Below are 27,044 nucleotides of genomic sequence, written 5' to 3'. Positions count from 1 at the left end.
GGAATATTTATTCCTTTTAAAAATATTCTGCTTTTCAGTTTTTACCCTTCCCGCATTATATTCCATTTGCCATACTGTTGCCCACTCACCTGACTTCTTTATATCTTTCTGTAGCCTCTTTATGTTCTTCTCACAGCCTATCTTTCCATTTGACTTTTTACTGTCAGCAAACTGAGACAAAGCCCTCTCAGCAACTTTGTCTTAGGTTGTAAATAGCTGAAGTCTCAGTACTGATCCTTATGGTACTTTGTGAGCTGCAGCCTGCCAAACTGAAAATACCTTGTTTATCCACTTTCTGTTTTCTGTCCGGTAACCAGATCTTCCTCCATGCTACTACAGTACTCTCAATGTTTAAACATGAGTACCACCTTCTCAAATGCCCTTTGTAAACCCAATAATCTTATCTCTACTGGTTTCTCTTCCCTGTTATTGTTGATCTGTTGCTTTGCATCAGCTGAAACTTTGTTGTAGATCTTACTGTGTCACATGTTTTCTCTTGTTGCTACCTCCCTATGCAAGTTTTCACATCTGTAAACTACAAATAAAACTGAACCCTATCTTACCCTTTAAGCTGCATCCTACAATGGGTTATAGTAATCAACTAAGATAAATGTCACAGATCACCTCAGAAACATTTGGTAGCAAGTTTGTGGTCAGTGGTAGTAACCAGCTCTATGCAGTTTAAGTTTAGAAAAGTAATCTCCATAAAGCATGCAAATCCTATAAGAAATAGCAACTATTATCTAGTTAACTAAATTCTAATATCATGAAATATGCATTAGAAAGTTATAAAATACAACATGAAAACAGATTCAACGGTAATTTCCAATGGGAAGTTAAATATATATTAAAGAATAAAAGTTTGTAGGGCTAAAGGGAAAAAAAACAGGGGAGTGTGACTAGTGAGACTAAATGAATAGTGCTTTAAAATAGCCAGGACAAAAACAAGTGGGTTGACAATGACCTCCCATGATGTATGATAATTCAGAGTATCATATAGCATGGAAATAGGCCCTTCAGTCCAACTTGTTCACGCTGACCAGACATGCCAATCTGATCTAAGCTCATTTGCCAGTGTTACAAAGGAGTGGTCAATCTCGCACCCCCAGGCCCCCGATAACTAAAACCAAGAAGCTTGCCTTGCCTCATAATCTATTTGAAGGAGTGGTTAAACGAAAGAAGCCCCCGATACTCACTTTATAATCAACAAGTAACAATTTATTTATCTAACAGTTAACAAATTGACGGAGCTACTAACAAACCAAACAATTCCCCCTTAAGTATTCACAAATAAAACAAAATTCTAATAGTATGCTGTTCCAACAGATACAAATCCCACTTATATAAACCAAATTAACCAGCTTAATCTCTCAAAATTACTGTCAAGATAAGTCTACTGGAACGTTCTTTGCCTTCTTTGTTGTCCCCCAGTCAGTAACACCTTCCTCCGTCGAATTCTTGTGTCAGGTATAATAGCTAAGAGTGCCACAGTACCTTTATTTAGATGGTGCTTATTCTGGGATCTTAAAAATTTCTGTGGGGGTCAGTGATTTGCTCTTTCTTTAGAGCTGATGGCTGTTCAGAGCTGTTCTGTTAACAGATGGCAGTTTGTGCTCACACCTGTTTTCAAATGCCTTCTTCTTTTACACCCTTGATGGCCTATTAATTTCTTACAATAGGATTGGTCTGAGGTTGTCAAAACCATCAGATTTAAATTTAATTGGGCTTTGGTATCCAGGGCCTGGTTTAAATTAATTGACTAAATTCAAAAACCTTTTGTCTTAGTAAAAATGCTGCTTTGCCCGCTAACAGTATAGCCTTTTGTTACAATGTTTCAATTTCAAGAACTCTCTGCATCTGCTGCTGCCTGCAGACATTTTTTTAATCCCCAAGCCTAAAAAAAACACATCTTTTTAAAGGGACCACACACTCTTTCCCCCTATCATTTTACAAACAAATTCTAACGTCCTACTTTCCAATCCACAAGTACAATACGAATTTTGCAACAGCCAGCATTTGGCCCATATCCATCTAAACCCTTCCTATTTGTATACCCATCCGTCATGTTTAACTTTTTGGACCAGCTGCCCCGTAGGAAGATGTAGTTTACAGAATTATTGGCAAATGCACTCAATATTTTCGCAGTCATTTCATCAAATCCCTACAGTGCGGAAAGAGGCCATTCGACTCTTTGAGTCTGTACTGTCCCTCCAAACAGCATCCCATTCCAACCCCTTAGCTCCCCATTTTCCACAGCTAAACCATCTAACCTGCACATCTTTGGACTGTGAGAGGAAACCAGACCACCCAGAGGAAACCCATGCAGACACAGGCAGAATGTGCAAACTCCACACAGACAGTTATCCAGTATGTAATCTGCAGGCACTGCCACACATAGGGCATGTAGCATTTGGAGGGTCAGATAGGTTAAACTGATGGGTTGTTTGGAGGTTTCCATGCTCCCTCAGACAGCTTGACTTTGCATATTTTCAACAATGTGTTTCAATGTGTTTGGTGTCTTCCCAAATGAGCTTTCTCCATTTTGGTCAGTCACAAGCCAGAGTTTCCTATGAGAGAGACAAACAGGAGGCTGGAAGAATACAGCAACCCAGGCAGCATCTGGAGGAAAGGAGAAGTCAACGTTTCAGATATCCTTTCTTCAGGACTGGATGTGGGGGTAGGGGGAGCTGCAGATAAAGAGGGGGTGGGGCGAGTGTTGTAGCAGAATGGCAGCAATAGGTGGACACTGGTAGTAGGTACGACCTGGTTGGTCAACGGGAGGGATGAATCCGATTGGTGGCTGGAAGGGACGGTCAGAAGGTGGAATGGAAGGGAGGAGGTGGGGCTGGAAATAGAACGGGGGATGGGTGGGAAGGTTATTTGAAATTGGAGAACTCAATGTTGAGTCCTCCAGGCTCCTGGCGGAAGAAACGGTGTTGTTCTTCAAATTTGCATTCTGATTCGCTGCAACACCAGAGGAGGTCGAGGGTGGAGATGTCGAAGGGGGATAGAATGGGCAGTTGAAATGGGCAGTGACTGGGAGGTTAGATTGGCCGCTATGGGCCAGGCAAAGATGCTTGGTGAAACGGTACCTACTCTATGTTTGATCTCACCGATGTAGAGAAGACCCACATCGGGAGCACTGGATGCAATAGAATAGGTTGGAGGAGATACAGGTGAAGCTCTGTCTCGACCGGAAGGAATGTTTAGGGCCCCGGATGGAGGTGAGGGAGGTGGTGTGTGGGCAGGTGTTGCACCTTTTATGGTTACAGGGGAAGTACTGGGTGGATTGGAGTGGTTGGTGGGGAGTGTAGTGTGAACTAAGGAGTGGCAAAGAGAATGGTCCGTGCGGAAGGCAGAGCTGGGTGGAGAGAGGAAGATGTTCCAGGTGGTGGGGTCTAACTGGAGTTGGAGAGTTACCTATAAGTTGATTGAGAAGATTCCAAAGTGCTTCTGCTGTCCTTCTGGGAGTCTTCTGTTGTAACCAAGTTCTGAGTTGATTAGCTGCTTTGGGAGCCTAGTGTCAGGCACTCAAATTACACGGCCCTGACCTTTGGAGTTAGTTTTGAATAATCAGTGCCTTGATACTGGACAAGTTGGCTTTAGAGCAGACACGCTGTTGGACGGACATTCTTGCCACCATATTTTCAGGGCTTTCCAAAGGTAGTACCCCTCCAGAGTTCTGAGGTGCCTGCTGTAGGTTGTCCAAGTCTCTGAAGCATATATGAGTGCAGGTAGCACCCAGTTCGGTAAACCATGATCCTAGTCTCAAGTTGGAGATTCAGGTCCTTAGAAACTCTTTTCCTCAGTCAATTGGCAGATTGATTAATTTTGTCATCTAGAAAACAGAAGACTCTACGGATATGGAAAATTGTTCACATTTTCCAGGATGTGACACTGATATGAATCGATGAAAAGAGATGTTGACCCGTGGGAGCTGGTTGGAAGAGGAATCCAGTTTTAATGGTTTTAGGTGAAAAGAATGACTTTCTCATTTGCTTTGGAGGAGGGAACAATGACCTGGAATAACAAGGTGTAGATCTGGATGAACACAGCAGGCCAAGCAGCATCATAGGAGCAGGAAGGCTGGCATTTCGGGCCTAGACCCAATGACCTGGAGCTTGGTTCCTGAAACAGCTCATACACAAATGTCTGCATTCCAGAGCTCAAGACTGATATTGGAGTGATTTTGGCTTGAAGGTGGCATAGTTGCAATAGATGTTGCAATGGACAAACAGAGCAAGTGTAAGCTAAACAGAAAATACCTGGATGTACAATTTATCTAAAAAGAGAAGTTGGGATGCTGATAAGTTTCATTAGTTTTGCAGGTGGTTAATGGTGTGATTAGTGTCTCATAGTCAGTGACACGATCCTGTAAAAACATTCAGGAAAGTGGGGGCGGGAGATTGGTGGGGTGATTTCTGGACAAATATAGCTACCAAAAGACTAATATCTAGGTGTATGCTCTGTTGAAATCAGTCTTATCTGCAAATTTAGTAGTCAATCATTTCTGAAGGCTCAGGCTATTTGATAATGGTTGCTAGAAGGCTGACATCTGATTTAGGACTCAGAAATTTTGGAAAATCTGGGCACAATTTCTTATCAGTTTTGCCACATCTACATATGTCTATCCAGTGGATCCTATAATGGACTGATGAAGAACAGGTAAATTTCCATTTGTTTTATTTTATTTTATTTTACTTACCTTACTTTTGGAGCTAAGGGGAGGGGGAACAGCAGTGCTGTCCTCCAATCCAGAAATAATTCCAAGTTCCTGGCAGTCTGTATTTTCTAACCCCACTCCCCATTCACTCCTGATCTCCCACTATCTACCCTGTTGGTGGCCTTAGTGTTGGAATAATTCCCAGAGCTATATCAGGCACCCGTGTGACACTTTCAGCTTTCAGTTGTTATGCAGACAAAGCCCAATTGCTGGCGATTCTCAGGGCTTTATCTTCATGAACACAGTCCAGGCATGCTTTCAGCGTCTCGGTCTATAAGTCACACCTTAATAAGTGAAATGGAGATCTAATTGGCTGTGATGAGATGTGTTAATGTCCATTCCCTATCTGTGTATTCTCACAAGTATCTGAGATTAAGCCAGTCGAATCACAATGTGGGTGTGACATTTGATCCTGAGATGAGTTCGCAATATCATATTTGTACAACCTCAAAAATTGCCTTAACCTCCTTAACATCACCTGACTTCATACCTTTTCATCTGCTGCTGACTCCTCCATTCATGTCTTTGTTACCACTAGACTTGACTATTCTAACACGTTCCTGGACTACACGACTGTGGTCCACAGTTGTTATGTATACACACAGTGCTATGAAGAAGGGAAATCCAGGATTTTGATCCAGCCATTGTGAATGAGTGGCAATACATTTCCAAATCAGGATGGTACGTGGACTTGGAAGGGAACTTACAGGTGGCAGTGTTAACTGTGCATCGTATCCTTATCCTTCTAAGTTGTACAAGTTGTGGATTTGGAAGAGACTGGGTGAGTTGTTATGGGTTGTTATAATTATTCCATGAAAGATGTCAAAAGCTTACATGACTGACAGAAGCATCATACACAAAAATTGTAACCAAGGCTGGAGAAACTTGGTCATTTTAGCCTCAAAAAGAGGTAACTGTGAGTGAACTTAAGGAGATATATTATATAATTAACAGCACTGAAAAATTAAAAATTAAATCCAGACCTTGTTTCAGATTGAACTGAACAGTAAGACAAGGGCCACAAATTCAAATTACTGAAAGACAATTTGCAACTTATATCAGGATGTTCTTTACAAAAAGTAGTCAGTAGATTTCAGGGTAGGCAGCGGAGGCAAAAACTCCCAAAGAATCGGGATAGAATGTTTTAAGCAACGCACCAAGGCTCCTCTGACAGCACTTTCCCAACACATGACCTCTACCACCTCAAAGGACAAGGCCAATTGACATGGAGGAACATCACTACCTGCAAGTTCTCCTCCAAGCCACACACACTCAGGCTTGGAAATATACTGCTATTTCTTCAGTGTTGTTGGATCAATATCCTGGAATTGCCTCCCTAACAGCACCCTGGATACTCCACACCCTGACAACTGCAGCGGTTCAAAAGGCAGCTCATCACCATCTTCTCCAGGGAGCCAGCTGAGCACACATCCAGTGACACAGGCTTCCTCACTCATGCTGCTCTTGTGAGCCGCATGGATTAGTAGGACCCCATTGGGAGTAGATTGCAGGTGTGAATCCAACAAGTTGTTTTGATGTCTCCAGGTTAGGGAAAGGCAATCGGCCTGGCTCCCTGTATCCTTACGATTATTATTTTGAAGTGTCCACGTCAGCAGAGGACCAGGTCTATCTTGCTGGTGTCAGCTGATTGGCTCACTGGGTGTTGAGACTTGACCCCAGGAGCAAAGGCGTCTTGCTCGTGTCAGCTGATTGGCTCCCTGGCTGTCGAGACTTGTTGATGAACAATGGCTACTTGTGCGAGATGGTGGCCTTTGGGATCTCACGTTCAGGAGAGTGAGAGAGAGAGGCAAAGACGTGGGGGTAAAAAGTAATTTTTTTCACTGTTGAGTAAGTATTGCAGTCAATTTTGTGGCTGAGCCAAGGAAGTCTGTCATAAAGCGTGTGCAGCTTTAACTTTTCCTATTTTAAAAGCTGATAAAGCCAGGTTTGCTCAGTAATTAGGCACATTCTCAGTCAGTTTAGCAAACTAGTCCTGATAAGTTGGTTAAAGAGAGTACTGTTGATAGATAGCATTGAATTGAGATAATTGAATTCTATTTAAAACTGAAATAAATTCCAGCTAACACTCAACACCCACTTTCCTGTCAGCCTTGCAAACAAGTTCCAGCACTTAACCAAGTGGCAGCAAATACGTTTGAGATACTGCAGCCCACCTACTCAGTGATGATATTTGTGTCCCTCCCTGCTCAGTTATTAACAGCTGAAAAGATGATAAACGGGCCTTGGTGATAAGAACAATGTGGCTCTGATGCTGAATGTACTAATTGTTTCTCTCTGAAGGGGGAGTTTCAGTTTGTAATCTTACCTTCTTCAGCAAAGCTTGGTCTTCTGGGACTGGGCACTGTTCCACTGCTTTCCAGAACTGTTCTAAGGTCACTGCAAACAAGCAAAAGAGATGAAAGAGCTTCATGTCTTGAGAGTCTTTTTTTTTCTCACTTTTCGAGGAGATTCTAAGTGCCTGCAATTTACCCTCGACCATTTTCAGAGCAAAAAAACACATCTTTTATTTCTCACATGACTGTAAATCATCTCAAAATTCGTCCTTTCAATCAAGGTTTCATTCCAAATTCTTCCAACATGGCTCCTTTAAACCTTTTGTCTATTGTTTCTTTCTCACCCTTCTTGATAGAATGCTTTCCCTACATTTGTTGTTGAAACACAAGTGCAACCTCTGTTTAATATCTCATCTGAAAGACTACATCTCCAGCGATAAAACATTCCCTCAGTACTACACTGAAGAAGTCACGTGTCCTCTCAGATGGGCACAAAGGGTTCCAGAGCACTATTCAAAAAGATCTCCTACTAACATTTATTTCTCAAACAACATTACTACAATGACCGGATGCTTTTTTCTTTCATTTTTCTCAAGTTGAACTTGCTGAGTGCAAATTGGGTGCTGTGCTTTCCAATACGACAACAATAACTACTATGTCAAAATACTTCATTGGCTGTCAAGCAATTTGGATGTCCTGAGGTCAGGAAATAAATGTAGCTTCTTTTGTTATTGTTTTAAACTATTTAGGATGTAAAGTTTAACGACACCCAGGAAATTCTTCCAATCAATAATACTAAGGGACAAGTAAGATTCAGGACAAAACCGGATTTTCTGTTTTGAACTTTCTGCTAAAATGGCAAGGGGGACTTTGATATTATTCTTGAGGAATGGTGTCATCCAGTGCAGAACAAAAAATAAATTGCAATCAAAAACAGGTTGGCAAGCTTTTGTAAAGTTACATCCAGTAGATATTAGTAGGCTATGACAGGAGTGCACCCAACTCTTTAAAGCATTGCATTGTCCAACTTAGCAGCAACTTATTGATTGCATGAAGTATATTATCATTGCTGAAGACACTTCAGGTCAACAGAAACTCTGAATATAATATGACATTTTATTATACATAAGCATTGTGTTTATATTACACTGAAAAGAAAAGCAGAACTACTGCTGCATGCAAATGCTCATTACTTTTTTTGAAGCTTATTTTTTCTACTTGTGTGGGTGGCTGAAAGGAGAGAAAAGGTTATCTGCTACCTACAGAACATTGTGACAGACTTAAAACTGTCTGACCCACATCATTTAAATTTTAGTTAGCAACTGTACAGAAGCTGCTCTTATCTTTTACAAAAAGTTGGGTTTGAGTCTCTCTAATCACTGGGTTGGTTTATACTTCCAATTAGAATAATTTCACAGTTGTCCCCAAGTTGTAAAAACATTCTTCTCAAGAGTATTGTCAACTTCTGTGCAGTGCAATAACCCATGGACTGCACTGCACGTTACAAATTTCCACCAATAGTTGTGTGCCCCCTCATGTGCTGCACTTGGTGTAAATACAATTAGTCCAAGTTGCATTCTAAAGAGAAATCACTCTGAGATTAAAAATAAAAATAAAATTCTGCTGAGAATTTTCTTTTACAAAGATTTAAGTTAGCTAAAAATGAAATATTGTCTCATGGCACATCCTAAATGGTATTTGCCATGTCAAGCTTCTAGTTAAATCTACATTATTAACATCAGCTAAAGATTTTTACGCAAGTTAAATCAGAACAATGAGGAATTGATAAAACTGATAAATGATGATTACATTTTCAGTTGCATTTTTCTCTGCTGGTTGTACTTCAGGAAGCTCTTGAAGCCACGCAATACAATATGAGCATGCGAATATTAAACATACTCGTTTGACATTTCTCGTCCCACTATTTGAACAGAGGTGCCAACCTGCTCATTTTACATGTCTAACTTGGCTGAGCTGTGTGTTAGAAATAGTAGTGAGGCTAAGATGGTTATTCACTTCAAAATCAGACATCAACCTAAAAGTCCACACATGTGCAGCTAAACAATTGTGAGCTTCCTTGCCAAGATGCACTCCAGAAGCTGCAAAATGTTTACAGTTTTTTTTCCTTTTATGGAATGTCTGCATTGCTGGCTAGACCATTTTGAACTGCTGCAGTCCATCTGGCATGGATACTTTGACAGTGCCATTAGGGAGTTCAAGGATTTTGACCCAGCATCAATATATATTTAACTCAGGATGGCATGTGGCTTAGAGGAGAACTTGCAAGTGACAGTGTCCCATGGTGACAGAGGTCACACATTCGGAAACTTCTATCAAAAGAGCCAAGCTGGATTGCTGCAGTGTCCCTTTATACAGTACACAATGAGTGGTAAGATCCTGGGAAGCACCAAGGATCAAAGAAACCTTGGTGTGCTTGTCTACCAGTCCCTTAAGGTATCACGGCAACTGGATAAAGCAGTTGAGAAGGCATATGGGATACTTGCGTTTATTAGCCAAGGCATAGTGTTTAAGAGTAGAGAGATCATGCTGGAAGCATATAAAAAGTTGGTTAGGCTACAACTAGATCATTGTGTGCAGTTCTGGAATCCACATGATAGGAGGGATGTGAATGTACTGGAAAGACTGCAAAGGAGAATACCCAGGATGTTGCCTGGGCTGGAGAGTTTTAGTTATGAATTATGAGAGGCATAGATAGGGTAGACAGAAGAAACCTTTCCACTTGGTAGAGGGATCAATGGCCGGGGCAATGGATTTAAGGTAAGGGGCAAGAGGTTTAGAAGGAATATGAGGAAAACATTTTTCACCCAGAGGATAGTGTGAATCTGGAACTCACTACCTGTAAGGGTGGTAGAGGCAGAAACCCTCATAACATTTAAGGAGCATTTAGATGTAAAATTGTGATGTCAAGGCATACAAGCTATAGGCCAAGTGGTGGAAAATGGGATAAGAATAGTAGACTTGATACACTGAAGGGCCTTTTTCAGTGCAGTAGAACTCTATGGCAGAGTGTATTAGTGGTGGAAAGAATGAAAGTTTAAGATAGAGAACAGAAAAGTGATCAAACTACTGGAAGGTACTGATTCTCTTGAGCGTTGTTGGTGCCACACTCATCCAGGTAACTGGAGAATATTCTATTGCACTTCACACTTGTGCTTTGAAGATGGTAGACAGGCTTTAGGGAGTCAGGAGATGAGTTACTTGCCTCAGAACTCTCTGGCCTTTTCTTGTAGCCACAATACTTATATGGTTGGTTGAGTTCAGTTTCTGGTATTGGTAACCCCCAAGATGTTTTGTGATTCAGTTTTCTCTTGCTGTAAATGGTCACTGCCTGGCCTACATGTGGTAGATAGGTTGCCACTTGTCAGCGAAATCTGAATGGTGTTCTGGTCTTGCTGCATGTGGACACAGAATGCCTCAGTAGCTTAGGAGTGACAAATTAGCCTGAACACTGTGCAATCATCAGCGAATGTCTGACCTCATGATGGAAGGAAGGTCATTGATGAAGAATGGACAAAGATGGGTTGGGCCAAGGACACTCTCCTGAGGAACAGCCATTGCGTAATTCTCGAGGTGCGGGTTATTGTTGAAATGCATAAAGATGTGCACTTATCCAATACCTACAAACTAAATGAGCCACTAAAGGTTAGGAATCATCCATTCCAGTCCTTTATCGTTTTTAATGGTGTGGCAAGAAATTTCTGATTAATGTATCATATGTCCTATTGCTAGTACTCTATCACAAGATTCAGGATTAAAAAGATTAATTGAGATGCAAAGGTCTGGAAATCACAGCATTCTCAAAATATTACGATCTTTTTTATTCTACTTTTCTCTGTCCCAGAATCAATGGAACTAAAGTGCAAGTTTACTGGGTCAAAATATTCAAAAGGCTCCACAAAACTGACTTGTGTCATGCTTACTAACTAATGGTAAAACTCTGGTCTCGACTTAATATAAAATGATATAGTAAATGTTTAAAGTAATGGTCCATCTGTCCTACTCTTCCTAAGTCTTCTGAGCCAGAACTGTGGGTCCCGGTCCAACATTAGAAACTTGTTTACAGATTCTAGGCCTAAACTTCTGTGCAGTGCTGAGGGTATGCTGTACTGTCAGAGACACTGTCAAGTGAATGTAAAAATATTCTACTGCATTATTTGAAGAACAGCAGTTCTGGCTATTTTTTGGTTATCAATCAACATCACAAAAACACCATTTAACTTGATGTTATGCAAAAACTGTCTTGCTGTTCTTCCCACTATGCATCGCTTGCTATGAAGAGCTCTTGAACATCTTGAAGTGATCAAAGGCAATACATAAATTCCAACCTTTTTCTTTACTCTCCAAATTCCTGACTGATTCTATAACTAATATGTTCGCTAATAGGAATTCATCCAGTCCTCTTGTGAACCTCATTCCATTACACTTTTGTAATTGCCTCTACAGTGTTATTACCTCATTATTAAAAAGGAACCATTCTTACATTTTATAACCAACAATATAAGGTCATTTGGAATATTTTGTTTGAAACCCTTTCATTTAACTCAATTTCACTGTAGTCATCTGCCAAACTCCTCTACTTGGTAATGAACAGCCAATATGAAAAGTGGTAGCAATAAACAATGTTGAAATTAGCTTTACAGCTTCAGAGTTGGGGGTCCTGTTCAGAACTGTTGTTCAACAAATCCTGTGTAAGAGTGGGAGAGGATGTGTGCATATGTGCAGGTGTATGCATTTGTTGCAAATGCTTAAGTATTGGGGGTAGAACAGGATGAAACTTCAACATGATGCTCCCATAATTAAACAGAATGTTAATCAAGATCAATTTATAAATAGTGGTGGTTGAGTCATAAGAAGTGGCTAGAGCCCCTGGAATTATATGTTAACAGAAGTCAGCAACTACAAAGGAGTGGTAGCAGTGGCGGAAATTGGCAAGATAACAAAAGAAAAAAGAACAAGGTCGCCAGCTAAGGAGTAGTTTTGTTGCTTGTGGAAACTAAATTCAAGAACGTCTGAGGTAGTCTGGTCATACTGACCTCTGCACAGAGAAAATGTTGTAAATGAATATATCGAACATAATATGGGCATTAGTAAGATGCTCAGGCGGCCAAGGATTCAAATTAGAGATTAAATCATCAGCACAATGGCAGAAACATTACCATGCTTTGTAACATAGTCATGGTAAAGTTTTCTTTTTCAAGCCTTTCCCCTTGACTTTCTGTTTTTGACGTTTGAGGTATTTTCTGGGGATATAGTTCCTAGAGTGCGGAGTTGCCTTCAAGTACCTTACCGAGGTGGCTATTTTTCATGGATAAATATCAACAGTAAATGTTGGCAGGCTATTCTATGATAGCAAGACTGTAGTTGAGGCTAATCTTATCTCCGCTTGACATATATATGCAGTTTCATCATGTGCATATTGCATACTGGAACACTGACAGATTTCTCTTTCCGTAATCTGGTACACAAATAATTGTGTCTATGCAGCCATTCTGGCTGAGATTAACTAATTTAACACAAACTGGGAGTTAAACCTACACTCCCCCTTTCATCATTTCAGCGACTTAAAAATCACTCAGAGACAGCTTTTGTTAAAACTGCATTATCTAATATAGACAGAAACATAGAGTTAGATGAAATTTTACAATAATTGTTAGAAATGTCAGAAAAAAGAGGAAAATACTCAGCACCAAGTGCCTTCATTTATGCTTAAAGTTTGAAGTTACTTTGTGTGACAAAAGCATGAAAACACTTAACACGTTTGTGTGAAATTCCTTTCCCTGTGGGGTTAATGAAGACATTCAACTACTGTTAACATTAAAAGTAACTTCACAAAAACGGCTTGCTAATAAGTTGAAGCAGCACAGCACAATTCAAGTTTTGGAATTTAAACAAAGATACTTGCATACTGACTGAAGAGATATTGTTGCAAATTAACAAATGAACGAATGATGCAGTTAAACTGTTTACAGGCAGTCCCCAGTTTACGAATGGGTTCCATTCTTGAGCACATTAATAAGTCAATCTGTATACAAGTCATAACTCAATACAGTACAATATAAAATAGACACATAAAATGAGCAAATGCTTGCATTTTGGATCTTTCAAATTTACATTAATACATCCATGTATGGGATCTTGTTCACAAAAAGAAGTGTTTGTAAGTCAGATTTTTGTAAATTGGAGACCGCATGAAGTAATAAAATAAACTGACAACATTTGCTAAAATAGATCCAGAAATAAATAGTCTTATTTTCTTGACTCTCTCCCACCCAAATTGGGAACGTAAATGTTAGCACGTAGGACATTAATAGGCCTCCTTTCAGGTAGGCCAGTCAGATATAAGGATCTTAAATATATTTGTTAAATAACTTAATTATGCCTAAACTAAAGATCAAGGCCATTGAGTCCCACTTTGGTGGTTGCTTGGGAAGAAGAGGAGATTTTGAACCTGTGGTTTCCAAAATTTTCCATTCACCTGGATCTGGATGTAGACTGATTGAGATGGATTGTCAAGGTTCACCAACAACTCCAGTAATGTTGCAGTATACATGATGAGGATGGTGCAAGCCAAACTAGGTAGACCTTGGTCCTTCCTTCTCTAGCATTTCCTACAATATCCCATCCAATGAACCAGCATTACAAAACATTTATACACTTACTTCAATTGTACTGGTTTATCGGAATTGTATAGCATCCCACAATTCCCCATAAATGATTAAAGAAACAACAAAAAACTTTGATTTTATCTGCTTAGCCCAGGGTGTCTTAGTACCAGGAACCTTGATGAAAAGTGCCTCATTAGACCTACAGAGACATAAAATATAAACAAAACAACTTAAGGGTACTGATATCCCACCAGATTCTTCCTACCATCCTGTTTACTGTGATCCCATCCCTCCTTCTGCTGGCTAGGGTGGTACTGTGTTGTCATTATACCAACCTCTATCTTGCAGTGGTTGAGGTCAACTCTTGGTAACTTCTCCCTACCTCCCCCTGGACCATGTTGACCCTAGCATTGAACATTAAACCATTCTTTCCAGGTCTGTCACTGACCTCATCTACTCTGGCTATCTTTCCTCCACAGCTATCCACCTCATAATTTCCCAACCCAGTACAACCCACTTCCACCTTCCTCCCAAAACACGCAAACTGAATTGGCCCAGTGTGCCTGCCCCACTGAGCTTATTTCTTGCTAAGTTGATTGTATATTTTCTCCCCTTGACCAGTCTCTTCTCACCTAAATTCACAATTGCCCTATGGCATTTCAATAATTCCTACTTTTCTGGCCATAACTGCCCTCTCTTCACTATGGATGCCCTATTTCTGTATACTTTTATCTGCCATGGGGGTTCTCCTCTTCTTTGAACAAAAGACCTCAACAGTCCTCATCCACCACGACCCAACTTTGTCTGGTTGAACTCGTTCTCTCACTAAACAATTTCTCCATTAATTTGTCTCACTTCATGCGAAAAAAAAATGTGGCCACAGGTACTTACATGGGTCCTAGTTATGACATTTTTGTTTGGGAAGCTTCTTCTGGTCTAGTCTTTAATGCGCGAAATATCAGGTGTTGTTCCTCCACTTTACATTTGACCTCACTCTGACAGTGGAGGAGGCCAAAGATGGACATGTCACCAGGGAGTGGGAGGGGGAGTTAAAGTGGATGGCAACTGGAAGGTTAGGTTGGTTGGTGCATGCAGAGCGCAGATGATCTGCGAACCGGTTCCCGAGTCTGCGTTTGGTCTCCCCGATGTAGAGGAGACCACATCGGGAGCAACGGATACCGTAGATGAGGTTAGATGAAGTGCAGGTGAATCTCTGCTGGATTTGGAAGGTTTGTTTGAGGCCTTGGATGGAGGTGAGAAGGGACGTGTAGGGCAGGTATTGCACCTCCTGTGATTGCAGGGAAAGGTACCGGCTGTGGTGGTGGGGTTGGTGGGGAGTGTGGAACTGATGAGGGAGTCGTGGAATGAACGGTCCCTGCAGTAAGCGGACAGGGTTGGGGAGGGGAATATTGTTTTGGTGGTGGGGTCTGATTGTAGGTGGCAGAAATGTTGGAGGATGATGCATTGTATTTGGACATTGGTGGGGTGGTACGTGAGGACTAAGGGGAGACGGTTTGAGGGAAGAAGCTGTACAGGTGAAGCAGCGATCTATTTATAATTCTTTCAATCTACTCTACTATAGTCACTTGTCACAATCTGGTCTCCTCTATACTGGGGAGGCCAAATGCATACTGGGTGACTGTTTTGCAGAACACCTCCGCTCACTTGGTTACTTGTCATTTCAATGCATCATCTTGCTCTCATATTTACATATCTGTCCCAAGTCAGTTGCAGTGTTCTAATAAAGCCCAATGCAAGCTCATGAGATAGCAGCCCCACTTTCCGTTTTGCACTAACAGGTTCAAAAACAGCTTCTTCCCTGCTGTTATCAGATAGCTGAATGGACCTCTTTAACTCCAAAATGTATTGATCTTGTTAATGTTGATCTTGCCTTATGCACCTCCTGTGCAGCCGTAACCTTGTATGCCTCACTCAGTCTAAGCACCCTATGATCTGTATGTCTTTGTTTACTATGATCTGCCTGTACTGCTCACAAAACAAAACTTTTCACTATACATTAGGTACATGTGACTACAGTAAATCAAGTGAAATCAGCCTTCTGGACTCAACATTGAGTTGAACAACTTTGACCACAAATTTTTTCAAATTTGTTTCCCTCACTGTTGCTTCCCATTCCCCGCCAATAAAAAGCAAAGTTTTCCCCATTTACTGCTTTTAACAACTACTCTGGACCTGGCTCTTTGCTCTCGAACAATTACCACTCCCTTTGCCTTTAGTTCTGTAACAACTGTTCTCTCTAATTTGCCTAACCCTCTTACCTTCCTGTGACCTTCTCTTTTGTTTAACTTACTATGCATCGCTACCTTTATCTACCATATAAACTTCATCATTTTGACACCTCTCTCTTCAGTTACGAAGAGTCGCATCTGACTCAAAACATTAACTCTAATTCTCTTTCCACAGACGCTGCTAGACTTGCTAAGTTTCTCCAGCATTTCCCTTTTAATTTCATATTTCTAGCATCCATAGTATTTTGCTTTTGTAAAGTAAAATAATTACAGAAAAGGGTTACTGTCCACCCCCACCTCATGGAGGTCACCACTTTCTGAAAGGTTGAAAAAAAATGCAGGCCAAAAATCACCAATTCGGTGAAGATAAATAGCAAATTTTCAAACTAATTAACAAACTGTTAAATGCTGATACATCAGTCTGAACTTTCTTTATAATCAGTTCAAATCTTGAGATTTTCTGGAGTACATTGTTCCTTACTTATAACTTTTCAGATATTATGAGTAAGTTAGATGATTGGTGCACTGGAAAATGAGAATTATTTCACGGAAACTTTGCCAAGCCATTTAAAACAATATCCAAACTACTCTCCTTATTGACCTTCCTCTCCTCTCCTGAAGTTATGCCTCCATTACCAGTTACTTTCTGATATCTGGTCCAAGTACCCATGGGCAATATCAAGTGCCACAAGTAGCCTCAGTACTCTGGGTTTAGGAGATCAAAGATCAACTACAATTTGCACAGCTGTTATATATGGTGACTCTTGCTGGAAAAACAAATGTAGGGACCAGAAACACACAAAATCATGTATACTCATAAAACCTAGCTGGTCTGGCGGCAGCTATTGAGAGAAAACAGAGTTAATTTTTCGAGTCTACTGATTCATCTTCAGAACTGGACTGGGTTTGACTGTGGAGAAAGGATTAATTTTGACTGTGGGACTGGACTGTGTTTGACTGTGGGGTCTGGATTTTGTTTGACTGCAGGACTAGATTGGACTTTGTTGTAGAGATTGGACTGGGTTTTCCTGTAGACACTGGACTGAGTTTTGACTTAGAAACTAGATTGTGATTTGACTGTGGGAACTGGATCGTGTTTGATTGTGGGGTCTGCATTGGGCTTGGCTGTAGAGACTAGACTTGGTTTGACAGTGGGACCTGGACTAAGTGTGATTGTAGAGACTGGATTGGGTTTCACTGTAGAGATTGGATGGGTTAAACTGTAGGGATTGGATTGGGTTTGACTGTATGGACTGGACTAGGATTGACTATAGAGAGTGGTCTGGGTTTGGCTGTAGAGATTGGACTGGGGTAAACTGTAGAGACTAGACTGGGTTTGATTGTAGACTAGACTGAACTAGACTGTAGAAACTAGACTAGGTTTGCCTGTAGGGACTGGACAGGGTTTGACTGTAGAGATTGGACTGGCCTCAATGTTGATGCCCTCCATGGTTTGATATGTTAATTCATTATCAAAGTTCATACAATTTGTTAGAGATACATGAAGTAGTTCTGAATCTGGACTTCAGCAAGCTGGTGATGTCTTCGGGAATGGAGAGGGGAAAACTGGAGACTAAAGAAATTAACGATCAGTGCTGGTCTCGCACATCTCTGGCCAGCTGGTGATGGAGATCCACTGATGCGTGCCAGAAAGTTGCTTCTTTGTTAGAGTTGCCACAGTGTTGTTGGTACTGTAAATATGTCAAAATTAAAATATCAAATGAACAGATATTGTTACTGACCTCGATGAATGTGAGCCAGTGCAAGGTAAGTGACATGGTGGAGGCATGAGTTCCAGGCACTGAAAGGCTCTTCCTTTCTTTTCGTTACCTAAGAAAAGGAACAGATTTTGAAGCAAGGTGTTAGATGATCTACCACCTTCAGTGAGATTGGCCCTTACATTCTATCTCCCTGAGTAGAGGTCCTGGCGGCCTGCAAATTTAGGGATTATGGGAGTGGCAGCCTCAGAAACCACAGGAGTGGGGATTTGGGAGATTATGACTGGTGGGAGTCAGAGATTGCTGAGGATGGGGTGCAGAGGTCACTGGAAGAATTGAAAATCACAGGGAATCAGAAATCACAGGGTTGGGGAATCATGGATTATGAAAGGAGTCAGAGATCATGCAGGGAATCAATGATTATAGGGTGGGGAGTTGGAAATTGTGGTGCAAGTCAGAGGTCATGGGGGGCAGTCAGGAGATCACGTAGGGGAGTTGCAGAACATGCAAGGCTACTGGAGATTGTGTAGGCCGGTTAGAGGTTGCAGGAGAAAGTAGAGAGTCACGGGTGATGTCAGAGATCACGGTGGGGGGGGGGTGGCGTCAGACAATTATAGGGGCTGTTGCAGATCGTGAGGACAGCCAGAGATTATAAGAGGAGAGTCAGAGATAGTACTTGGTGAAGGGAACATTCCTGCTTCGGACCACAAGCAGTGCTGCAAATGCCATTTAACTGATGGATTCCCTCCTTCTATTACCTGCCAGGTTTCTAAGCACTGAGACACCAGATTCCACAAATTGAAAATAAAAAAAAAATCCTTTCAAAGACACACAACGTCCTGAAAAGCTTTTACTGACCAACCTGACTCCTGAAGTAAACTGGTCACCCGCCCCCATTCCACCTCCAACAGAACCGGAACTGGGTGGGTTGGACTTGGGTTTAAAATGTCTTTTTTCCTTTCCCACTCACCCCTCCCCCCTCCCACCTACCCATCCTGTGTGGTTAAAATTCCCCCCATTATCTTCTAGCAAAATCAATCATGTACAAATCTGTTATGTATTAACATTTTTGTGCATGGTGTTTACTTACAATTGTCATACTTATTTCCAGTAAAACATTTTTGGGTATGCCTTCTTAATGACACCCCTGTTGGTTTAAACAATTTATCTCTTGACTCGAGGTGAGTAATATCTTGAGACATCCGCTAGTTGGTTTTAAAAAATGTAATTGCTAGAAATATGTATTTTGTTTCAGATTTCTCCTTGTTTCTACATAAGGGTGCAACTTTTTTTATTTGTCTAGTTATGAAACCAAGGACAAGATAATCTTTGTGTTCAGGGCTTTTTTCAAATTGTTTTTCTCTTCCCCTCTCTAGGTCCTCTCCTCTCACCCAGTCCCTGCAACATTTAGTGGCCAAGAAGGAACAAGGACAATCTGCTTTCAAGCCCCTTCCTATCCCCATTGAAACTGGTTACAGTAAAGTAGATAAGTAGAATCTGGATTGATTCTCCTGCAGATTACCGCAATCATCTATTTAAAAGCACGACCGTCTCGCAAATAAATTTTAAACAATTTTCTTGGCTGTTTGTTTATAGTTTCCTCAGTGACTGACATTAGCAAGTGAGTCTGAAGAATAACAAAAAAACTATCAGCACAACCAATAATCTCATTGAAGTACCTGGGATCTGACTTTACCTTACTGTGGAGTCTGGCTGCCAAACTGCGTTGAAGGATTCTCTCTCGGTAATTTAGTGCTTTCAGTAAGAAGCTCAGACTACCCACCGTCTCTGTGCTAAACGCTAGGATACTATTGGGAAATTAATGAACAGACGATCAGAGCTTTTTCAACTGTTTAAAGAAAAGTAAACAACAAATTAGTTTAGGTTCTGTCAGGTGCAGGCAACCAAGACTACATTTAGAATGAAGTATATTAATGAACAGGACAGAAAAAGGCCATTGCAGTATGTCTACTCAGTTTCAAAGTTTATTCAATTCCACTCACTACTCCATTTCAGAATTCTTCTATTTATCCAGTCTCTCTTAAATAATCTACCATCACTGCTCCCCAGTATGTCCACACACACACACACACCATGACTGATTGTCTTAAGACTAGATCAGAATTAAGTGTGTAGGAAAGTAAGGTTTACAATATCTGTTATGCCCCAGAAATACTTTATGGTACTTAACGTAAGAAGCACCTTTGAAATGCAATCAATGTTGTAAACAATTACATCAGTTACATCACCATCACATATCCCTCTGCTGATTACTGTGTTGGTTGCAGTACATGGTCAAATGCAGTTACGATGTCACAATGACTAACAGTGGCAGAATGCACGATTTTACAGCATTTTACTCTAAGCTCAGACACAGTTGGTTCCCTGTTGTAAATCTAGAAATGCTGAATTAACCCTTATATGACAATCTGGAGACCTGGACACTACGTCCACTGCCCTCTGAAGTTCAAACTCTACTTGGTTTATGATTAGGTCATCGAGGCCTAGTTTTTGTCATTTAAGTGTGAGTCGAGATGAGGAAAATGTGTTTTTATTGTGAGCTGGTATGATTTGGAATGTACTGTCTGAAAGAGCAGATTCAACAGGAGTTTTTAAAAGGGAACTGAATAGGCATTTAAAGAAAAAAAAAATCGAGGGAGGACTAATTAAATCTATCCAATAGCTCTTTCAAAGAGCCAGCATTTTGAATCAAACCTATTAAGGCCTTTTATAAGATTGTAAAGGTAAAGTCACTATTGTTCAACTGGACTGAAGACTGCTCTCTCATTAAAGAGAGAGATGATTGGTGATGGTTTAACCTGAGGGTCACCACACTTTAGGCAAGGGGGGGATATTGAGAAGGCAAGTCATTTGTTGTAATCTCAGCAGGCTTGAGAATTGAACCCATGCTGTTGGTATCACTCTGCATCGTGAACCAGGCATCCAGCTAAATGAGCTACTGACCCCGTCTGGTGCTGTATAGTTCTGTCAGATGTGGAATCTGTGCACTTCTTCCCGTGGCGTAGCAACAGAAACTATTGAGCCAAGCAGAAACTCAGTGTACCATTGAAAATTGTGGAAGATATTGCTGCAACACTGTAACAGTGTAATGGGTTGAAATTAGATGCACAATTTAAAATGCTTGGTAGCAGGGGCACAACACAAACCCACACAGAAGTAGATCAAGGGAGAATTGAGGAGTATGTTTCTTCATAGTTGTGCACGTTCATTGTTAAATGATTTCCCATCCAGCACAAAGTCAGAACCCATTTAATGTTTGTTAGTGTAAATAGAGACCTATGTAATGAAGTGCTCCTTCCAAGATCTGTTTGTCACCACTGGCTTCAAAGATAATTTTGAACCTTTCATCTTTTTTGTGGTGATATTACCGGAAAGCCCAAATGTTCCAGGACATTGGTTTTACTCCTGTCATTATCCATATGTCTTGCTACTTGGATCTATGAATACTGACTGTGTCTATAAACACACATCTGAAAACAACCTAATAACAGACAGAGGATTAAGTTCCAGAAAAACACGTTTTAAGAAGCCTTAACAAAGTTTGTTTCACTTCTGGGAACAGTGTTTTGTCTCCCACTCCTGACTGTACAGACTGACAAACACCTCCGAAATGAGGTACAGCTTCAACTTCTTTCCTAATTTCCCATTGCTGTATATTTGTCTCACTTGCAAGGGATTCATGAATACGCTGAGTTTGGACTAGTGCTCATTCCCGTATTTCATACCAGAGACTTGAGGAAGGGTGAAGGGTTCTGGGGGGGGGGGGGAGGTTGCAAGGGTGTGATGGTGGAAGGGGGGATGCGGTTGTTGAATTGTGTACGGAAACAGCTGCTTAAATTGTCACTTATTTTTCCGATGGTTCAAGAAATTTACAATTCCCATTTCTGATGAGAGTGCAGGACTCCATGATTGCTATGCAGTGGATTTCTCTATGCTTATCAAACAGGGCAAGGAACTCAACCAAGTCAGGTCCAGCCCATTGTCCACAGACACAGGCTGCCCAGTTGGGTGTAGTCAGGTACAGGGAAATACATTATCTCTACAGCATTTGGTGTAATTTCCAATTTGAAATGTTTTGCCTTTAGACAGTATAACTAATGTAGAATGTATATTATTAATATGAGGACTGTTACAATGGTGTGCAGAAGAACGTGTCCATGGATATATTGAATTTTCTTACAAATCGTGTAATATTCAAGTCAAAATGTTTTTGTACCCGTTTTTGGATACAAATTTTCATGATAAAGTATACTTTTGAAAAAAATCTGTCAGCAGTGGAAACCTTGATTGATTTTATTATCCCTTACTGAAAAAAGTAGAAATTACCATAGGCCCAATCTATCATTAGAAAGAGACTTATTGGTGATGGTTTAACCTGAGGGTCACCATGCCTCAGGCAAGGGGTGAGGTTGAGAAAGTGGGACCTTCATGGTAACCTCAGCTAGTGCAGGAATTGAACCCACACTATTGGCATCACACTGCATTGAAAACCCTCCAGCCAACAGAACTAACCAATCGCCTTACTAACCTTGGGAGTCAGAGGCTGGCTAGAACAAGTTAGCGGGGATTGAGGGGGTTAATAAGATCACTGATAAGACAGTATTTGCAAGACATTTAAAGAAAGAAAGATTTGCAATTGTATATTTCGTTACCTCAGGAACACTGCTCCCCCAACTCCACCTCCTTGAGATGTCTTACAGCCAATTAAGCAAGGTAAATGAACCAAGCTCAAAACAGAGCAGAAAAGCAAAAAGTACAACAAGATCAAGGAAATTTAACTAAGAACAGGAAATGCCACAATTATACAGAAATGGCTGCTTGGAACATCTGTTTTCTTTCCAAATGAATTTCTATTTGCTTCTTGCACCATGTTCATATAGCCATACAGCACGGAGACAGACCCTTCGGTGCAACCATAATTCCAAACTAAACTAGACCCACCTGCCTGCACCTGGCCCATATCCCTCCAAACCTTTCTTATTCATGTACTTATCGAATGTCATTTAAACGTTGTAACTGTACCCATGTCCACCAATTACTCTGGAAGTTCATTCTACACACCAACCACCCTCTGTGTAAAAAATTTGTCCCTCACGTCTTTTTTAAATCTCTTACCTCTCATCTTAAAAATATGCCCTTTAGTCTTGAAATCCCCCGTCCTGGGAAAAAGACTCTTACCATTAATTCAATCTATACCCCTCATGATTTTATAAACCTGTAATGACGTCTCCTCTCAAACTCCTATGCTCCAGTGAAAAAAACTTTCAGCCTGTCCAGCCTTTCTTTACAACTCAACCCTTCCATACCCTCCAACATCCTGATAAATCTCTTCTGAATGCTTTTTAGCTCAATAATATCCTTCCTATAACAGAGCAACCAGAACTGGACACAATTCTCCGATTGTTTTCAGTTTCCCCCCTTGTGTTTTGTCAAGTATCGCTCTCACTGACAAATCTTTTGCTCCAGTTCAGATTATTTCATGTGGATTCCAACTAAACCTTCACTGTTCATGTTTTGAATCTGCCCCCTGTTACAAATGTCTCCAAGACAGTCAGCAATCCTCGAACCACAAATCTCAATATGCCCATCAATGCTCAAAGCTATCATGTGCATGCTCTCTATCCTCAATTTCGTGTCTCCCCATTCTGAGAAAGTCTCATTGACACCTCCAATGTTGACTGTTTCCCATTCTGCAGATACAGCTAGAATTTCCAGCTTTTCTGCTCGTTTTGTTGGGTGGGTGGGGGGTGGGGGGGGGGGGGAGCGGTGGTGTTGGCGGAAAGATTACAGGCTTCACAATGGTCTGTGAAAATTTGTCTATTCTTGGCTGAGGGGGTGATAAGAGCATTGCAGCTGAACTCTGTACAAGCTCAAGCCAAGCAAAAAACAGAGACGTGCCAGAGAATTCCTGGAGGCCTGGTATTCCAACTGGAACTCCATCAACAAACATATTGAACTGGACCCGATATACAAACCACTGAGAAACAGAACCGGAAGTGATGCCAACCACCCCAGCAAACCGAGGCATATAAATAACAAGCGGGACAGAACACCAACACTTCACCGGAGGCGCACTGATGATGTTACCTAGCAGGGTGATGAAACATCTGCAATCAAACACACCGGCTCGGTGAGCAGGTCTACAACCTCATCCATAACCCGAGCTACAAACCGTCTCAAAAACCTTGAACCCTATATCCCGGATTAAGGAAGGGGAACATCAGTTAGGGTTCCTGCTCCTGACTGCTTTTCTGCTAAAAGTCTGAGTGTGTACACATCAGATAACTGGGCCGACGCTGGGGTTTCCAGTTCTGGTTCTACATATTCGAACAGGTTTCAGTTCGTGACCTTCTGCCTCCAAAGGCAGAGCCTTATTCCACCTACCCCACCCCCGACTGATGCCACATCCATTCCTGTGGTGCGCCACTGGAACATGCTGTTTGTTACCCACATGACAACACTTCACAGCCAGTCAACCATTAATGGGATCTCTTGTACTTTTTTTTAAAAAGGGCTTTGATTTTCTCCCCACTTTACACCACAATGATCAATCTTTATTCCTGGAGATACTAGGGCACCTAGGGTGGGTTGGCAGTACTAATCTTGCGGGGAGGGTAGGGAGTGGAGGTGAAATGCCCCTTCTGGTTGGGTGGCTGAATCTCTTTTCATGATTCACATACAGAGTGGAATTATAGAATGGATTTGAGCACTGAAGGAGGCCATTTGGCCTGTCAGATCTGTGCTGGCTATCTGCAACAAAATTTCCACTTAAGATTCAGTACAACTACACTCCAGAGAAGTTTCCATACTTTCAAGAGAGGTTTGGAGCCAAGTTGTCCAGCTCTCAGAAATTCAGAATAATCACACTCCTAGACCCAAAACTCTGGCAGGTCGGGTCTATATCTCTTGCTGCACTCTGTGTGGGCAGTGGACTAACTCATTGTTGTCATTTGATTGTAACATAACAGTAAATGAGGCGCCCTGGATGCACATTTTTATCATAATTAATTCCTATTTCTTCACAAATAATATAATAATACAATATTCCACTTTAAAAAATTTTTATGCCTTAATATCAATATGTTCCAATCATTAACTCTCGTGTATAGTATATTTAATTAAAGAAGATTAACAATCGGTTTTCATAATTAAACTGGACACCTCTATAGCCTCTTGTTGCTCATTTTCTTTTCAAAAACATTACACACGATATTGTTTGAGGTGATATGCTGTTTTGACTCCATCCTGTAGATCTGAGATTCTGTTTCTGTTTCAGATTTCCAGCAACCACAGTTTGTTACACTTTTGTCCAAACCATCAGTCTGGTTTATATGTCAATGCTGCTCATGTAGTTCAGACAGAAATATGGATAAACCTCTCAGCCCACCCACAGAGTAAGTGGTGGGATCCAAAACTGGATTGATTGCATTAGTTTGAGACTGGAAGAGTTTTGGGAGCAAGTTTAATAGTCTCTAATGATATACCAAGGACATAGCCCCGGCCAGTCAAAAAAAAATGGTTTTTCCTTCCTTATCCATTAGCTATACAATGTTTACCTGGTTCTTAAACTGTCAGCCACAGCACCGGTCCAGTTTCTTAGCAGTCCAATCACAGGCTTCTCTTCATACTGTCTTGCATATTGAGCTAAAAGTTCACGCACAACCACCTATAAGGTGAATCAATGACATTTATTTACAAATTAAAACAAACCTTCTTTAATTTAAACAAAATATGTAGCCTTAAGACTGACAGGCACTTGGCCAAATACAGCCAGCTTTGAACCACGAAACAATGAGATATGGAGTCAATGGCTGCGGTTCACCATATTGCTTTACTCTTACATGGGATGTGGGGTGTCACTGGCAAGGCTACCGTTTGTTACCAGTCCTAATTGTTCTTGAACTGAGTGGTCTGCTAGGCCATTTTAGAACACAGTTAAGAGTTGGTCACATTACCTTGGGTCTGGAGTCACAGGTAGGCCTGGCTGGATAAGGCTCAAGTAGGTTTCCTTCTCTAAAAGACATCAGTGAACGAGATGGGTTTTCACAACAATTGATGATGGATCAATGGGTCATCCTTATTGTGTCAATGTTTATATTCCAGATTTTATGGATTAAATTTAAATTCTACCAGGTCCATGGTGGGCTTTAAACCCGTGTCCCCAGAACATGAGTCTGGGGCTCTGGATTACCAGTTCAGTGACATTATTAGTGGGCTACCATCTCCCCATTCAAAGACAGAAAGCACCAAACACTGAGGACCAATCACCTCTCCATAGGCAGCCAACATTTTCCACAAATCTGTCCCACACCTCTGCCCACCTCAAACCAATGTTGTAACCCAACCAGAGATAGTAGTAACTGCTGATGCTGGAGAATCTGCCATAACAAGGTGTAGAGCTGGATGAACACAACAGGCCAAGCAGCATCACAGGAGCAGGAAAGCTGACATTTCGGGTCTGGACCCTTCTTTAGAAATGGGGAACTCTTTGCTTGCTGTTTGAATGGGCTTGCTGGAGGTTTTTAAAACATAAACTAAAACACAGGAATGGGGAATCATGGCATCATATTGTCCACATATACAAAGAGAAGAAAAGCCAAGCACTGAGAGTCTCAAAGAATCACCTGGCGAGCTGCGGGAACAGAGGCATTCAGATGAGATCTGGGAGGTCGGGGTCTCATAGAAACATATGAATTAGGAGCAGAAGTAGACCGTTTGACTGCTCAAGCCTGCTCTGCCATCAAATAAGGTCAGTCTAGTATGTCTGCTTCTTTCCATTCTCTTAGTTAACAAAACAATACTTAGTTAATGGAGAGCAGATAAGGTGGGTGGAGACATGGAAAAATAAAACTAAACTCTGAAACAAATGATGTTATATTGTATAATGAAGTCCTGTAATTCCTACTAATGTTGCATGTGACTTCAACATCATTAAATGCATTGGGATAAGGCACAGCAACATTGTGTATCAAGAGTGGGGATTAAAAAGGAGATGAATAATAGTGACAATGTACCACATCAGAGTTGCTACAAGCCCATTTTATGAATCATATTCCTGTTAGAAACAGGCCTGTATTGTATTTGTATAAATGAAACTTTTTTTAAAAAGCCTGAGTATTCCAGAACAAATACACCCAGTTTTTCCACTGAGGAGACAGGAGTCACACTCAGTCTAACTTTAATTATTTAATATCTGGCTCCATTGTACAATGTTATTCCTCTCTCAGTGCAACAACCACCACCAAACAGATTGTATCTTTGTATCTTCTAAAGCGTTTTATTTATCTTCATTTTAATTTATCCTTCCCTCCTCCTGAGAAGTGAACTATTCAAGAACAAAAACAAAGTTGCTGGAAAAGCTCAGCAGGTCTGGCAGCATCTGTGGAGGAGAAAACAGAGTTAACGTTTCGAGT

At 41.1% G+C, this 27,044-nt stretch overlaps 1 protein-coding gene across 1 annotated transcript in view; it reads right to left on the bottom strand.

Moving 5' to 3' along the window:
* LOC109928682 (acyl-coenzyme A oxidase-like protein) overlaps window positions 1-27,044 on the bottom strand; it is a 106,495-nt gene that overhangs the window by 38,903 nt on the left and 40,548 nt on the right. Inside the window, exons 3-6 of the mRNA XM_048596682.1 lie at window positions 25,188-25,297; window positions 19,307-19,418; window positions 17,635-17,722; window positions 7,050-7,120 (exon numbers count right to left, since the gene is read on the bottom strand). Of these exons, the coding sequence (XP_048452639.1) occupies window positions 7,050-7,120; window positions 17,635-17,722; window positions 19,307-19,418; window positions 25,188-25,297 (381 nt within the window). The remainder of the gene's footprint in view (window positions 1-7,049; window positions 7,121-17,634; window positions 17,723-19,306; window positions 19,419-25,187; window positions 25,298-27,044) is intronic.

This window comes from Rhincodon typus, chromosome 5 (genome assembly GCF_021869965.1).
Source record: "Rhincodon typus isolate 14 chromosome 5, sRhiTyp1.1, whole genome shotgun sequence".
NCBI classification, from domain to species: Eukaryota; Metazoa; Chordata; class Chondrichthyes; order Orectolobiformes; family Rhincodontidae; genus Rhincodon; species Rhincodon typus.
The sequence above is the reverse complement of the archived record's forward strand: the minus strand, read 5'-3'. Positions and strand labels throughout refer to the sequence as shown.